Source organism: Nomascus leucogenys, chromosome 14 (genome assembly GCF_006542625.1).
Source record: "Nomascus leucogenys isolate Asia chromosome 14, Asia_NLE_v1, whole genome shotgun sequence".
NCBI lineage: Eukaryota > Metazoa > Chordata > Mammalia > Primates > Hylobatidae > Nomascus > Nomascus leucogenys.
This window is the reverse complement of record NC_044394.1, coordinates 90151886-90167721: the sequence shown is the minus strand read 5'-3', so window position 1 is coordinate 90167721 and position 15836 is coordinate 90151886. Positions and strand designations below refer to the sequence as shown.

The window sequence follows — 15836 nt, the reverse complement described above, 5'->3', positions numbered from 1 at the left end:
GGTTGGTGAGTTTCATTCCATTTCAACCAGCCCAAGGGCCACTCATGGTATGATTTTTTTGGTGTTGGCTGTGCCAAAAAATGCATTACTGAAGTGTGCTCAAAACGAGCAGGTCATCCGATGAAATCTGGAATTGCTTGGGCTGGAGTGCAGTGGCATGATCTCGGCTCACTGCACCTTCAACCTCTGGGCTCAGGTGATCCTCCTGCCTCAGCCTCCCAAGTAGCCAGGACCACAGGCACACACCACCAAGCCTGACTAATTTTTTATTTTTTTCTTTTTTTTGAGACGGAGTCTCAGTCTGTTGCCCAGGCTGGAATGCAGTGGTGTGATCTCGGCTCAATGCAACCTCCGCCCCCTAGGTTCAAGTGATTCTCCCACCTCAGTCTCCTGAGTAGCTGGGATTACAGGCTTGTACCACCACAACGGGCTAATTTTTCTTTTTTTTTTTTTTTTTTGAGACAGAGTCTGGCTCTGTCGCCCAGGCTGGAGTGCAGTGGCGCAATCTCGGCTCACTGCAAGCTCCGCCTCCCAGGTTCACGCCATTCTCCTGCCTCAGCCTCTCTGAGTAGCTGGGACTACAGGCGCCCGCCACCACGCCCAGCTAATTTTTTTTTTTTTTTGTATTTTTAGTAGAGACGGGGTTTCACCGTGGTCTCGATCTCCTGACCTCGTGATCCGCCCGCCTCGGCCTCCCAAAGTGCTGGGATTACAAGCGTGAGCCACCACGCCCGGACTATTTTTTAGTAAAGATGGGGTTTCTCTATGTTGGCCAGGCTGGTCTGGAGCTCCTGACCTCAAGTGATCCACCTGCCTCGGCCTCCCAAAGTGCTGGGATTACAGGCATGAGCCACCGTGCCCGGCTAATTTTTGATTTTTTTTGTAGAGATGAGCTCTCCCTTTGTTGCCCAGGCTGGTCTTGAACTCCTGGGCTCAAGTGATTTGCCCACCTCAGCCTCCCAGTTCTGGGATTACAGGTGTGAGTCACCACACCTGGGCCCCATTGTTTTCTTAACAGCTTTATTGAGATATAATACATATACCATATAATTCACCCATTTAAAACATAAAATTCAACAGTTTAGGATATTCGCAGGCGTGTGCAACCATCACCACAGTCCATTTTAGAACATTTTCCTTACCACAGAGAAACCTGCCATCCTTTGGCTCTGACCCTGCTATTTCCTCAGGCCTAAGCAACCACTAATTCACTTTCCATCTGTAGAGATTTGCCGATTCTGCATTTACAACAGGTGGTCTTGTGTGACTGGCTTCCTTCACTCACCATAATATTTTCAAAGTTCATCCTTTTTTTTTTTGAGACGGAGTTTCGCACTGTCGCCCGGGCTGAAGTGCGATGGTGCGAACTCGGCTCACTGCAACCTCTGCCTCCCAGGTTCAAGCAATTCTCCTGCCTCAGCCTCCTGAGTAGCTGGGATTACAGGCGCCCCCCACCATGCCCGGCTAATTTTTTTTTTTTTTTTTTTTTTTGAGATGGAGTCTCGCTCTGTCGCCCAGCCTGGAGTGCAGTAGCACGATCTCCGCTCACTGCAAGCTCCGCCTCCTGGGTTCATGCCATTCTCCTGCCTCAGCCTCCCGAGTATCTGGGACTACAGGTGCCTGCCACCATGCCCAGCTAATTTTTTTCTTGAAGGATTCATCCATGTTGTTACACGTATCAGTACTTCATTTCTTTTTATGGATTAATATTTCTATTGTATAGATATACCACTTTTTTTTTTCTTTTCCCAAGACCAAGTCTCGCTCTGTCACCTAGGCTGGGTGCAGTGACGAGATCTTGGTTCACTGCAAACTCCACCCCCCGGGTTCAAGTGATTCTTGTGTCTCAGCCTCCCGAGTAGCCTGCATTACACATGTGCACCACCATGCCTGGCTAATTTTTGTGTTTTAGTAGAGACGGGGTTTCACCATGTTGGCCAGGCTGGTCTGGTCATGAACTCCTGCCCTCAAGTGATCCGCCTACCTCAGTCTCCCAAAGTCCGGGATCACAGGCATGAACCACCACATCTGACCTTTGAGCATCTTTTCATGTGCTTATTGGCCATTTGTATTTATATTATTTGGAAAAATGTCTCTTGAAATCTTTTGCTTTTTTTTTTTTCTTTGACACAGGATCTGTCACCTTCTGAGTAGCTGGGACCACAGGTGTGTGCCACCCAACCTGGCTAATTTTTTTTTTTGTAGCAGTGAGGTCTTCCCACGTTGCCCAAGTTGGTCTCAAACTCCAAGCCCCTGAGATACATATGATTTGCAAGTACTTTCTTCCATTCTGTGAGTTGTCTTTTCACTTTCTTGATGGTGTTCTTGTCAGGCCTCTGAGCCCAAGCTAAGCCATCATATTCCCTGTGACCTGCACGTATACATCCAGATGGCCTGAAGCAACTGAATATCCACAAAAGAAGTGAAAATGGCCTTAACTGATGGCACTCCACCATTGTGATTTGTTCCTGCCCCAACCTAACTGATCAATGTACTTTGTAATCTCTCCCACCCTTAAGAAGGTTCTTTGTAATTCTCCCCACCCTGAGGATGTACTTTCTGAGATCCACCCCTGCCCGCAAAACATTGCTCCTAACTCCACCGCCTATCCCAAAACCTATAAGCACTAATGATAATCCACCACCCTTTGCTGACTCTCTTTTCGGACTCAGCCCATCTGTACGCAGGTGAAATAAACGGCCTTGTCGCTCACACAAAGCCTGTTTTGTGGTCTCTTCACACGGACGCGCGTGACAGTTCTTTGTTGCAGAAAAGTATTTCACTTTGATAAAGTACAGTTTATTTTTCTGTTGTCACTTGTGCTTTTGATGTCATATCTAAAACACCATTGCCTGGCCGGCCCCATTGGCTCATGCCTGTATCCCAGCACTTTGGGAGGCTGAGGCAGGCAAATCACTTGAGGTCAGGAGTTTGAGAGCAGCCTGGCCAACATGCTGAAACCCTGCCTTTACAAAAATTATCCAGGCATGGTGGAGGGTGCCTGTAATCCCAGTTACTGGGGAGGCTGAGGCAGGAGAATCGCTTGAACCTGGGAGGTGGAGGTTGCAGTGAGCCAAGATCGCGCCACTGCACTCTGGCCTGGGCAACAGAGCAAGATTCTGTCTCAAATAAATAAATATGTAAATAAATAAAAATAAAAAAAATGACTGGGTGTGGTGGCTCACGCCTGTAATCCCAGCACTTTGGGAGGCCAAGGTGGGAGGATCACCTGAGGTCAGGAGTTTGAGAACAGCCTGGCTAACCTGGTGAAACCCCAGTCTCTACTAAAAATACAAAAAATTAGCCGGGCATGGTGGCACGTGCCTGTAATCCCAGCTACTCGGGAGGCTGAGGCAGGAGAATCACTTGAACCCGGGAGGCAGAGGTTGCAGTAAGCTGAGATCGCGTCATTGCACTCCAGCTTGGGCAACAAGAGCGAAACTCCCTCTCAAAAGCAAAAACCAAACAAACAAAAACATTGCCTAACCAATGTCACAAAGCTGTACCCCTGTGTTTTCTTCTAAGAGTTTTCAGAATTGTCCTTGGAATGCAGTTCCCCACTCTTTGGGCTACATCCCTGGCCAGAACTCCCCACACAACTCCCACCCTAACCCCAAGCAAGCTGCTTACATTTCAGTCTTTCAGTTTCAAGGTTCCATGTAGGGTGGGCAGCTGTGGACAGGCATCAAGTCAGCAGTTGGGGCTGGCCTGTAGGTTTAGGATGCAGGCTAGCAAGAGAAGAGTGCCTGACTCTGGGAACAAGGCCATGCCTCTGAGACAAGGGCTTCTGGGCTGAAGACGTGCCTGCTGGGGCCAACAGCACAACCTACCTGGACAGCTGTGGCAGGTCCTTAAGGGAGGGGCTGGGCCCACTGCTGGCCACTGCCACCCTAATCCAGTTCTCCACTGCTAGGAGCTGTTGCGTATTACCTAGAAAAGGAGCTTGTAAAATTGACTATCTGGTCACCACCAAACTTGTCCTTTTTTTTTTTTTTTTAGACGGAGTTTTGTTCTTGTTGCCCAGGCTGGAGTGCAATGGTGTGATCTCAGCTCACCGAAACCTCCGCCTCCCAGGTTCAAGTGATTCTCCTGCCTCAGCCTCCCAAGTAGCTGGGATTACAGGCATAAACCACCATGCCCAGCTAATTTTGTAATTTTTAGTAGAGATAGGGTTTCTCCATGTTGGTCAGGCTGGTCTCGAACTCCCGACCTCAGGTGATCCGCCCACCTTGGCCTCCCAAAGTGCTCGGATTACAGGCGTGAGCCACTGCGCCCAGCCCAAACTTGTCTGTCTTTATCTTTACTTATAGTGAGTGTCAGGTCACCCTCTTGGAGACCGGTGATCAGAGGCTGATGACCCCTCACAGCTGCTGGCCCTGGGGACCTAGGAGATCCCTTTGGGAATCCCAGGTCAACCGGGTGCCAGCTCCATTGCTCTGGCTGTGTGGGTGGTGGTGGGTGGTGAGGCACATAGAAAGTCACCAGCGCCAGGGAAGGGCAGCTCAGCTCAGAAATCCCAGTCATGCCAAGTGCCACTCAGGGCTATTCTCACTCTAGTGAGTGCCCATTGGTTTTTCCCGAAGTCCAGAGAGAAGGACACCATCGGGGGCGCTGTATCCCACCCGGCACCATTAGCCCCTGCCACCCGCCACCCAGCAGCTGGATTCCCACGGGAGTTGCGGGTAGGGGCGGAACCGGCTGAGGTCTGGGGGCGGGGCGTCCGGGCGCGGGGCGGGGCTGGCGGGAATGTGCGCACCCCCGCGCGTGGCCCCGCCCGAGCATCCCGCGCCGACGGGGCTGTGCCGGAGCAGCTGTGCGGAGCTGCAGGCGCGCGTCATGGCTGCTTTGAGGCAGCCTCAGGTCGCGGAGCTGCTGGCCGAGGCCCGGCGAGCCTTCCGGGAGGAGTTCGGGGCCGAGCCCGAGCTGGCCGTGTCCGCGCCGGGCCGCGTCAACCTCATCGGGGAACACACGGACTACAACCAGGGCCTGGTGCTGCCTATGGTGAGGGGCTGCGCGGGGAGCCCCTAGCCCGCCGCCGCTTGTCCCGGCCGCCGAGGAGGGCGGGCCTCGGGGGCGCTGGGGGCGAGTTCTTCCCGCGGGAGATGTGGGGCGGGCAGCTGCGCCTGGAGCACCGACGCACGGAAGAGTCCCCGGGACGGGCTGTTCCCCACGTTGGAAGGGAGGAAGCGAGGAAGTGGCCGGGAGAGGGTGCGCGGCCGCCTCTTCGCTCAAGCCCGCCCTCTGGGGGCTGGGGCTCCTCGCCTTCAACCTGGGAGCATGTTCCCCTTAAACTGTGAGGCCCTGTGTGCCACGCAGAAGGGGACACTCCGCGCCTCCGGCCACCGTGGGGCCCCAACCGCAGACCTGGGCGAACGTAGCCTTCTGGCCCAGCCCGTTCAATTTACAGAGGAGGAAACTGAGGCCTAGAGAGGCCCAGTGAATTGCTGGAGGTCACACAGCAAGTTCTTGGCGGGGCTGCGACTTGGGAGTGAGGACTCCAGCTTTCAGCGTGGGGCGCTTTCCGCCCCATCTGCAGCTTGGGGAGTGCACAGGTACAGGGTGTCCAGAGCCACCCCCAAAATGTTAAGGCTTTGGAGCTCCGGTGATCTGTTTTCCCTTTGGGCTAGCTCTGCCCCTTGCCCCACAGCTCAGGGCAGAGTCCAGGTCTGTGCTCCAGCTGCAGCCGCTCCGCCCCTGAAGACCTAAGGGGGCAGGGCTCAAGCCCCCAAGGCCAGCTGGCCCTCAGGATCTTCCCTGCGAAGCTGAACCTGGAGGTTCAGAACCTGATGACTGTGGAGGCATCAGAACCTCGGCTGGAGGCGGTGTCATTGGAGGGGCTTACTCCACCAGCTGGCAGAAGCCTCACGTACTGCTTGTCTCTCCTGCCAGGCTCTGGAGCTCGTTACGGTGCTGGTGGGCAGCCCCCGCAAGGATGGGCTGGTGTCTCTCCTCACCACCTCTGAGGGTGCCGATGAGCCCCAGCGGCTGCAGTTTCCACTGCCTACAGCTCAGCGCTCGCTGGAGCCTGGGACTCCTCGGTGGGCCAACTATGTCAAGGGAGTGATTCAGTACTACCCAGGTATGGGGCGCAGGCCTGGGCCAAGTCCTCACTGATACTAGGCGTGCCACCTCACAGCCATAGAGCCCATTCATTTGTCTGATACACTGTGGGGAAGGCTTGCAGAGTGGAGCATCCCATTGTACAGATGAGGAAACTGATGCCCCCAGAAGGTCGGGAACTTGCCCTGGGTTTCCCATGACCTGATTGGAGGAGCCAGGATTCAAACCCCAGCCTTTTTTCCCTCCAGAGCCCTAAACCAGGAGGACAATTAGAAGTGTCCTAGCAACCTCAGAGGGTGGGAAAATGGATGGCAGTGGGTCACTTGGTCCAGCAGATTGGTGGCTTCTGACAACTGAGACACACACCCTAGAAACAGCTGCTAGGCCGTTGCTGCCCTTCCCACCAGGACACGTGCCCTTCCTGTGCCATCCTCCCAGGCAGCCCCTCTTACTATCACCTGTTCTTTCCCCTGCAGCTGCCCCCCTCCCTGGCTTCAGTGCAGTGGTGGTCAGCTCAGTGCCCCTGGGGGGTGGCCTGTCCAGCTCAGCATCCTTGGAAGTGGCCACGTACACCTTCCTCCAGCAGCTCTGTCCAGGTACCAGCTAGGCCCCAGCCCTGACCCAGCCCTCCTTCCCTGAGGTCTCCAGGTGGTCCCAGCTTCTACTATGCCTTATGGAGGGGGTGGTAGGGAATCTCTCTGGAGTGTCATTGGAGCCACTGCTGCTCCCACCAGCCCTAGCCTCCCCACCTCACCCTGTACTACAGACTCGGGCACAATAGCTGCCCGCGCCCAGGTGTGTCAGCAGGCCGAGCACAGCTTCGCAGGGATGCCCTGTGGCATCATGGACCAGTTCATCTCACTTATGGGACAGAAAGGCCACGCGCTGCTCATTGACTGCAGGTTGGGCTCGCTCCCCTCGCCCCCTCCCGCCCTGCACTCAGGAGCTCCTGGGTGGAGTGTGCCCACTGCCTGGCGCAGCAAGCACACGCTTGGCCTCGTCATCCCCCCCATTGTAACTCCACCTCAGGTCCTTGGAGACAAGCCTGGTGCCACTCTCGGACCCCAAGCTGGCCGTGCTCATCACCAACTCTAATGTCCGCCACTCCCTGGGCTCCAGCGAGTACCCTGTGCGGCGGCGCCAGTGTGAAGAAGTGGCCCGGGCGCTGGGCAAGGAAAGCCTCCGGGAGGTACAACTGGAAGAGCTGGAGGGTGAGAACAGCCGGGGTGCTCTGTCCTGGAGGCGGCTATGTTCCCTGCTGGTGCCTCAGTGTGGCCTTGACCCTGCCTGGGACCCCGATCTCCAGGGCCTTCTGCCATACTCTCCCCAGTCCCTTCAAACACTGCAAACCCAGGGTTCCAATCTCAGCAGGGCTGCTTGAAATCCTAAAATGGTCTTATCTAATCAGAAAAATCATGTTTCCGTTGTGGAAAATGTAGAAAAGTACAAAGTAGAAAATAATAAGCTATAAGGCCACTACCCAGAGATAGCCACTGCTGACATTTTCACATGTTTCCTTTCAGTATTTTTCCACATCTGTTTTCAAAGCTGAGTATATATAATATATCATCACTTGCCCCCCTTCCGCCCCTTTATTTTTTAAGAGGCAGGGTCTCGTTCTGTTGCCCAAGCTGGAGTGTAGTGGTGTGATCATAGCTTACTGCAAACTTGAACTCTTGGACTCAAGGGATCCTCCCAGCTCAGCCTTCCGAGTAGCTGAGATTACAGGTGTGCCACCATGCCCGGCTAATTTTTATCTTTGTAAAGACGGTCTTGCAATGTTGCCCAGGCTGATCTTGAACTCTGGCCTCAAGTGGTCCTCCTGCCTTGGCCTCCCAAAGTGTTGAGATTACAGGCATGAGCCACTGCGCCCAGCCCATTTGCCATGTTTTTTTTTTTTGACACAGAGTTTTGGTCTTGTCACCCAGGCTGGAGTGCAATGGTGCAATCTCAGCTCACTGCAACCTCTGCCTCCCAGGTCCAAGTGATTCTCCTGCCACAGCCTCCCAAGTAGCTGGGACTACAGGCACCCGCCACTACGCCTGGCAAATTTTTTATAGTTCTAGTAGAGACTGGGGTTTCACCATGTTGGCCAGGCTGGTCTCAAATGCCTGACCTCAGGTGATCCTCCCGCCTTGGCCTCCCAAAATGCTGGGATTACAGGCGTGAGCCATAGCGCTGGCCTTTTTTTTTTTTTTTTTTTTTAACTAAACATAATCTCAGAACCCTATCTTATGCCATGAAAGGCACATCTCAGTGTGGCTCTTTTTTTTTTTTTGTGAGACAGTCTCGCTCTGTTGCCCAGGCTGGAGTGCAGTGGCGTGATCTTGGCTCACTGCAACCTCCACCTCCTGGGTTCAAATGATTCTCCTGCCTCAGCTTCCTGAGTAGCTGGGATTACTGGCACCCACCACCATCCCCAGCCAATTTTTATATTTTTAGTAAAGATGGAGTTTCATGTTGGCCAGGCTGGTCTCGAACTCCTGACCTCGTGATCCACCCACCTCGGTCTCCCAACGTGCTGGGATTACATGTGTGAGCCACCGCGCCTGGCCTCGGTGTGGCTCTTTAAAGCTCCACAATATTTCAGCATTCAGGTGCTCTGTCATTAACTATTTTCTGATACACCTCACACTGTGATTTTTATATATATATTTTTTATTATTTATTTATTTTATTTTATTTATTTATTTATTTTTTTTTTTTGAGACGGAGTCTCGCTCTGTCACCCAGGCTGGAGTGCAGTGGCGCGATCTCGGCTCACTGCAGGCTCCACCTCCTGGGTTCACGCCATTCTCCTGCCTCAGCCTCTCCGAGTAGCTGGGACTACAGGCGCCCGCCACCACGCCCAGCTAATTTTTTGTATTTTTAGTAGAGACTGGGTTTCACCGTGGTCTCGATCTCCTGACTTCGTGATCCGCCCGCCTCAGCCTCCCAAAATGCTGGGACTACAAGCGTGAGCCACCACGCCCGGCCATTTATTTATTTATTTTGAGACGGACTCTCGCTCTGTCACCCAGGCTGGAGTGCAGTGGCACGATCTCGGCTCACTGCAACCTCTGCCTCCCAGGTTCAAGTGATTCTCCTGCCTCAGCCTCCTGAGTAGCTGGGATTAGAGGCATGCACCACCATGCCTGGCTAATTTTTGTATTTTTAGTAGAGATGAGGTTTCACCATGTTGGTCGGGCTGGTCTTGAACTCCTGACCTTGTGATCTGCCCACCTCAGCCTCCCAAAGTACTGGGATTACAGGCATGAGCCACTGCGCCCGGCCATCTTTTTTTATTTTTTAAAGAGATGGGTTCTGCTATGTTGCCCAGGCTGGACCTGAACTCTTGGGCTCAAGTAATCTTCTCACCTAGTCTCCTGGGTAGCTGCAACTAAAGGCACCCGGTTTATCTGCATTCTCTTTTTTTTCTTTGAGACTGAGTCTTGCTCTGTAGCCCAGGCTGGAGCGCAGTGGCGTGATCTCAGCTCACTGCAACCTCCGTCTTCAGGGTTCAAGCAATTCTCCTGCCTCAGCCTCTGGAATGGCTGGGACTACAGACGTGTGCCACCATAGCCAGCTAATTTTTTTTTTTTTTTGTATTTTTAGTAGAGACTGGGTTTCACTGTATTGGCCAGGCTGGTCTTGGACTCCTGACGTCAAGTGATCCACCTGCCTTGGCCTCCCAAAGTGCTGGAATTACAGGCACAGGCATGAGCCACTACGCCCGGCCTATCTGCATTCTCTTAATAGTTTCTTAGGAATGGATTCTTAGGAGTAGGATTACAGAGTCAAGAGACACAAGTATTGTAGGCTGGGTGCGGTGGCTCACGTCTGTGCCTGTAATCCCAGCACTGTAGGAGGCCAAGGGGGGAAGATTGATTGAGCTCAGGAATTCGAGACCAGCCTGGACAACATGGCGAAACCCCATCTCTAAAAAAATACAAAAATTAGCCAGGCGTGGTGGTGTGTGCCTGTAGTCCTGGCTACTTAGGAGGCTGGGGTGGGAGGATCGCTTGAGCCCAGGAGGTTGAGACTGCAGTGAGCTGTGATTGCACCATGGCACTCCAGCCTGGGCCTCAGAGTGAGACCCTGTCTCCAAAACAAAAAAGATACAGGTATCCTTAAGGCTCCTGCTACACATGGCCAGGAAGTTAGTCTACTGGACAGTTTTAAGGTCATTATCAATATTATCTCATTTAATTCCCCCCAAAACTCTGTAAAGCACATTCTGTTATCATAGTTGTCATATTTTTGATGGGGGAATCTAAAGTGAGAGGCAGTGCTGGGATCTGAACCCTATCTGGAGAGATTAGCTCCAAGGCCCATGCTCTTGACTGCCTGGCTGTGCTGCCCACACTGAGTTGTTCCTTCATGGCAGTGTAGGTGTGCCTACCTCAGGGACACTAGACAGCTCCGAGGGACCTCCCTGTCCCTTCTCCTTTGTGAACTGTGTCACGTTCTCCAGAGTAGCGCCCAGACCTGTCCTGCCTGCTCTGTGCAGATGTCCTTGGCCAAGGTTTTCACACTGGAACAAGTTGGTCCCTCCTCTCCCCCCCAAGCCTGTCCTTGCCCCTCTTCCATGTCTCCTTCTGCCTAGGAGCAGCTCACCCTGCCTCCTCCAGAGTCCTGCCCTAGAAGCCGCAATCCCTCTCCTTCCATCCCCTGCCTGGCTGCCTGGCTCCTTCCCTCAGCCTCCAAGACATGCTCAGTTTTCTTCCTTCCTAAAGCACCGCCCACTGTCTCATTTCCATTCATTTCTTTCTTTCTTTTTTTTTCTTTTTTGAGAGGGAGCCTCACTCTGTCACCCAGGCTGGAGTGCAGTGGCATGATCTCCACTCACTGCAACCTCCACTTCCCAGGTTCAAGCAATTCTCCTGCCTCAGCCTCCTGAGTAGCTGGGACTACAGGCGCCTGCCATGGTGCCTGGCTAATTTTTGTATTTTTAGTAGAGATGGGGTTTCACCATGTTGGCCAGGCTGGTCTCGAGCTCCTGACCTCAGGCAATCTGCCTGCCTCGGCTTCCCAAAGTGCTGGGATTACAGGCGTGAGCCACCGCACCTGCCTATTCATTTCTCAGTCCTTTGAATCTATTTGCCCCTCTATCCTGCCGTGCCACCTACCCTAACAACCTTCCCCCTTAAACCTGCGGGTTTGGCCGGGTGCAGTACACTGAGTCAATACTGGTACTGACCCAGGTACCCCTCCAGCCTCAGCTGCAGCCAGGTGGGACAGCCTGCTGGTCCCTGGCTGCTCCTGTCCCCTCTTCTGGAGCCCCAGCCCTGGAGGCTCCATGTGGCTCAGCAGAATTTCTTCTCCTCCTGCTCTGTGGTGGCCTCTTGAGGGCAGCACTCAGCTTGGAAAGCATGGAGTGTTTCAACCCTCACTGCTCCCTGAAGGACCAAGATGTCCCATTTTAGTCAGGGGAGGAGGCACTGTGATAAAGGGGCTCTTCAGACCCACGTCTGAGAGAGCCAGGCTGCCCCGCCCCCGCGGCCTCCCACCCTTCGCTGTCCAGCCAGGGCCACTGCCATCACCGCCTGCTGGTCCTCACAGGCGTCGGGGCCCCAGGCAGTGAGAAGGCGGCTGCTGACTCCTTTTTCCTCCCCAGCTGCCAGGGACCTGGTGAGCAAAGAGGGCTTCCGGCGGGCCCAGCACGTGGTGGGGGAGATTCAGCGCACGGCCCAGGCAGCGGCCGCCCTGAGACGTGGCGACTACAGAGCCTTTGGCCGCCTCATGGTGGAGAGCCACCGCTCACTCAGGTGAGGCCCTCTGGGCGCCCCGCTCCTGCCGGGCACAGGCCGGCCCCAGGCCCACCCCTTTGATATCCTCTCTGCAGAGACGACTATGAGGTGAGCTGCCCGGAGCTGGACCAGCTGGTGGAGGCTGCGCTTGCTGTGCCTGGGGTTTATGGCAGCCGCATGACAGGCGGTGGCTTCGGTGGCTGCACGGTGACACTGCTGGAGGCCTCCGCTGCTCCCCACGCCATGTGGCACATCCAGGTGGGCGGGCACCAGGGCCTGGGTGGGCAGGAGCGGTAGCTTCCTGGGGCCCTGCCACTCACCCCCAGCCCGCCTCTCACAGGAGCACTACAGCGGGACTGCCACCTTCTACCTCTCTCAAGCAGCCGATGGAGCCAAGGTGCTGCCCTTGTGAGGCGCCCCCAGGACAGCACACGGTGAGGGTGCGGGGCCTGCAGGCCAGTCCCACGGCTCTGCGCCCAGTGCCGTCTTCCATATCTGGGTGCTCAATAAACTTCTGCCTCCAACATGGTACCTGCCTCCTCTAGAGGTGGCTGTATGCTTGGGTGTCAGAGAATGGGGGATGTCAGAACCGCTCCCCTACCCTAGGGGAGCACCTCTCAGGCCCCAGAAGAATGCGCAAGGCAGGGCCTAGCAGTAGCAAAACCATTTATTAAGTGCAGAACAAAGGCTGGGTCCTTGTGCTGCTCCCAGCTCTTTGGTTACAAATAGGTTTGGGCCCACAGAGCGGGGACCTTGCCCCCTTCATGCCTCCCAGGAGACACCTAGCCCCTGCTCTATGCATGCGGGTGGGCTGGGTCCCCAGGGGTGCAAGGATGGAGTAGCTGAGGAGGCTCTGGGAGAGGAGTCGGGAGGACGCCTAGCGGGACGTGGCGGGGATGGGGCAGGGTGGGGTCAGGTTTGGAAGAACTGTTGGTCCACCTGGGTGCTGAGGGTTCCGCTGGTAGTCAGCGTCCGGCTCACAAACTCCTGGGTCACATGCCGGGTGAGGGAGCCGCCCGCCTCCAGGTGCTGGGCCCCCAGGGTCAGCCCATCTGTGGAGGAGGAGGCATTAGATGACCTGGCTTGGGGTCTGCCCTTCTCCCTCTGCTAGCTCCCTGTCCTGGGAGAGCCGGGATCCCCTAGCCCTCAGTGCTCACCCACTAGGAAGGGCTCGGTGGCGCTGGTGTGGGTGGTGGTGATGCTGCTGTACTCGCTTTGCAGCGGGTGCTGGAAGAGCCCGGCGTGGCTGCCCAGCTGCGGGAAGGGGCCTGGGGTGGGCAGATCAGCTGGTCAGAGGGTGGTGCCAGGAGAAGGCACGGCCCGAGGAGGGGTGGGGGTGAAGGAAAGGACAGGTGCCTACCTCCATCCTGGGACTCTATGGTGATGATGCCCTCGCGCTCTGGCCCGAAGCCCTCAGTGGTCCTGGCCTGCACCTTGAACTTGTAGGGCACATTCTCGCTGAGGCCCGGCACGGTCAGCCTGCTCTCGGGGCTATCTCCATCCACCCGGAATGTAGTGGCTGGCCCTGAGCAGGGAAGATGCCTTCAGCCTCTGTGGCCCCTCTCTACCCCTCCCCTGGCCACTCCTGTCCCCGGGGTGGGCAGCACCTCCTCCTTGGGCCATCTCACAGGTCACCAGGTAGCCAACGATATCCCCATTGGGCCTCCGTGGCCGCTCCCAGCTCAGCTGCAGCGAGTCTGGGCTCAGGGCAGTGAACACCAGCGGGCCTGGGGCACTGGGAGTGCTCAAAGTGAAGGCGGAGCCTGGGGGCAGTAGAGGAAGAGCATCAGCATGTGGGTGGGTGGTGGGCATGATGGGGACAGCTGTGGGGCTGGGGGAGGCAACTCACCTGGCAGGGGACAGAGTGGGCTCTGCGGGTGCACCTGGGATTCGATGGTGATGACACCCTCACGCTCTCGGCCCCAGCCTTCCTGGCTCTGGGCCCGCACGCGGAACACGTAGGAGTGGTTGGGCAGGAGGTCTTCCACCACCACCGAGGTCTGGGCAGGGTTGGGGATGTTGAGCCGATGCAGCTCGCCTGGGGCGTCAGGTAGGGGCAGACAGTAGTGCAGTGTTACTCCCACCCCTGGCCTGATCCCCCTCTTCCCTAAGCTGCCATCGAGACCTGGTTATCACCCACCCAGGACTAGCTGTGGTTTGGGTACAGGTTGGGTACAGTATGGTATGGCTGGTTGTTCAGGTTCTGTACTATACAAGAGTGGAGCCTGTAATCCCACTCATGTCTGGGCAAAATCCTGCATCCTGGTCATGCTGCTTTGACTGTGCCTGCCCAGGGAAGTGCCACTTCCTCATTCCCCCAAAGGCATCTCAGGCCAGCAGAGGCCCTAGGATCCCAGCCCAAAGAGGCCTTGTTAGGCAAAACCTAGCAGAGAATGACCAGGAGAGAGGCCCAGGGAGGTGGGTGAGACCTCAGAAGAGGGGAGGCAAAGAAGTGGGGTGGAGAATGGGGTGGGAGACCCTCTCAGGCTGGATGGGGGCTTTAGCGCTCAAGGGACTTGGGTGGGTTCCTGACACAGCCGAGGTGCCCTATGTGTCACACTGGGGCCAGGCCTTGCAGGGCTGCACCCCGCAGCCTGGCAGCCACCATGCCTCACCGCCGTTCAGCAGCTGATACTCCACGCTGTAGCCCTGCAGCGGCCGCTCGCACCGCGGCTCCTGCCAGCTCACTCTGACAGATGTGGGCCCCAGGGCAGAGAACACCAGGCGGGTCGGCGTGTCGGGCACACCAGCAGTCAGGCGAGAGTCTGGGGACAGGAGGCTGCAGTCAGCCAGAGATGCAGGGGCTAGGGTCTCAGTGGGAGTCACCGTGCTGCCCCCTGACCTCCCTCCCTCAGCTGGCATGTCTACACTGACCCCTGGCTGGACAACTCACTCACCCTGCAACACCCTGTCCAGGCTGCCCAGCACCTACTGCACATCCTCCAGGAGGGTGCAGGCCCTGCTTGTGCCAAGAGAGGGTGAGCCCCGTGAGTCTGCCAGCCCCACCCCCTCAACTGCTTAGCTGGCCTGGCCCCTCTCCTGCCCCAGCCCCAGCTCTGCCCCCTGGAAGGGCAGAGGCAGAATTAGGCATCAGCACTGATGGTAGGGCAGGTGGTTAGGGCCTGTGGGCAGGCGGGGATCCTGTGGATGGAATGGAGGGGAAGCAGTGGGCACAGCTGGTGGCTGCTATGGTGGCTGGATGACAGATGGAGCAGGACAGCTGTGGAGACAGGATGGCCACCCCTGTACTACCTGGGCCCCAGGAGGGCGCTGCTGGCCTCCCAGCCAGGATTATAGAGTCTTGTGGGCCCCTGGAAGGGGGGAACCCTTTCATCTGAGCCCGACTGCGGGACCCCAGGGCCCAGGACAGCGGAAGCCTGCTCCTCCCGTGTTCCCAGATGGGAGGGAGGCCTAGGGCATGACAAAACAAGAGTGAGAGGAGCAGGGAGTGTGTATGCATAAGTGTGCGTGTGTGCGTGCGTGTGTGTGTGCATGCATGTGTGTGTGTATGTGTGTGTGTGCATGTGTGTGCGTGCATGCATGTGTGTGTGTGCATCTGTGTGTGTGCATGCATGTGTGTGTGTGCATCTCTGTGTGTGTGCATGCATGTGTGTGTGTGCATGTGTGTGCGCATGTGCATGCGTGTGTGTGCATGCATGTGCGTATGTTGGAGAATGGGCGGTGGGGACAGCAGACAGAAGCCCGAGGCTCCAGGAGCTGGAAGAGAGGGTTAGTGCGAGAGGCAGGGTTGGCTGAGGTCACTCACCGTGGGAGGAGACGGAGGTGAGGGTGGAGTAGTCCCTGGGCAGTGTGGTCGAGTGTGAGTGTTCCGAGCGGGTCAGCGAGTTGTAGTCCCGTGTGAGGGTGGAGGATGTGCTTAGCATGCGGTGGGGCACGTGTGGGCTCAGGTGGGTGCCATAGGCAGCAGCACTGGTTGTGGTCATCCTGTGCAGGGAGTTGGCGCTGCCCGGGAAGGCAAAGTCCATCCGGCCATTCACCAGGTGCTCTGCGGGGGGAGAGCAGGGTCCCTTGGTCAGGCCTGCCCCA

General features: G+C 56.2%; 2 protein-coding genes across 9 annotated transcripts in view; one reads left to right on the top strand and one right to left on the bottom strand.

The window, feature by feature from the left end:
* The first annotated feature begins 4642 nt into the window (after positions 1 to 4642).
* GALK1 (galactokinase 1) lies at positions 4643 to 12318 on the top strand. The gene is made up of 8 exons (XM_003279083.3): positions 4643 to 5001; positions 5890 to 6079; positions 6537 to 6656; positions 6827 to 6962; positions 7090 to 7271; positions 11657 to 11807; positions 11885 to 12047; positions 12130 to 12318. The coding sequence occupies exons 1-8, from the start codon at positions 4747 to 4749 to the stop codon at positions 12199 to 12201; spliced, it is 1269 nt and encodes a 422-aa protein (XP_003279131.3). The 5' UTR covers positions 4643 to 4746; the 3' UTR covers positions 12202 to 12318.
* Positions 12319 to 12438: 120 nt separating this feature from the next.
* ITGB4 (integrin subunit beta 4) overlaps positions 12439 to 15836 on the bottom strand; it is a 37074-nt gene continuing 33676 nt past the window's right edge. For 5 of the 8 annotated variants that reach the window (XM_030827326.1, XM_030827331.1, XM_030827328.1 and 2 more), the window contains 8 exons: positions 15556 to 15795; positions 15042 to 15200; positions 14405 to 14554; positions 13639 to 13827; positions 13397 to 13552; positions 13150 to 13314; positions 12947 to 13057; positions 12439 to 12841 (listed from right to left, as the gene is read on the bottom strand). In XM_030827326.1, coding sequence (XP_030683186.1) covers positions 12702 to 12841; positions 12947 to 13057; positions 13150 to 13314; positions 13397 to 13552; positions 13639 to 13827; positions 14405 to 14554; positions 15042 to 15200; positions 15556 to 15795 — 1310 coding nt within the window. In that variant the 3' untranslated portion in view covers positions 12439 to 12701. The remainder of the gene's footprint in view (positions 12842 to 12946; positions 13058 to 13149; positions 13315 to 13396; positions 13553 to 13638; positions 13828 to 14404; positions 14555 to 15041; positions 15201 to 15555; positions 15796 to 15836) is intronic. The other 3 variants (XM_030827329.1, XM_030827333.1, XM_030827334.1) reach the window with 1 other exon arrangement.

What these genes read in the sequence shown, in the direction of transcription:
- GALK1 (XM_003279083.3), top strand. Translation starts at nt 4,747, where the DNA reads ATGTGCGCACCCCCGCGCGTGGCCCCGCCCGAGCATCCCGCGCCGACG. An exon ending in AGTGATTCAGTACTACCCAG is followed by an intron (nt 6,080 to 6,536) that starts GTATGGGGCGCA and finishes TTTCCCCTGCAG; the next exon opens with CTGCCCCCCTCCCTGGCTTC. An exon ending in CCTCCAGCAGCTCTGTCCAG is followed by an intron (nt 6,657 to 6,826) that starts GTACCAGCTAGG and finishes CCTGTACTACAG; the next exon opens with ACTCGGGCACAATAGCTGCC.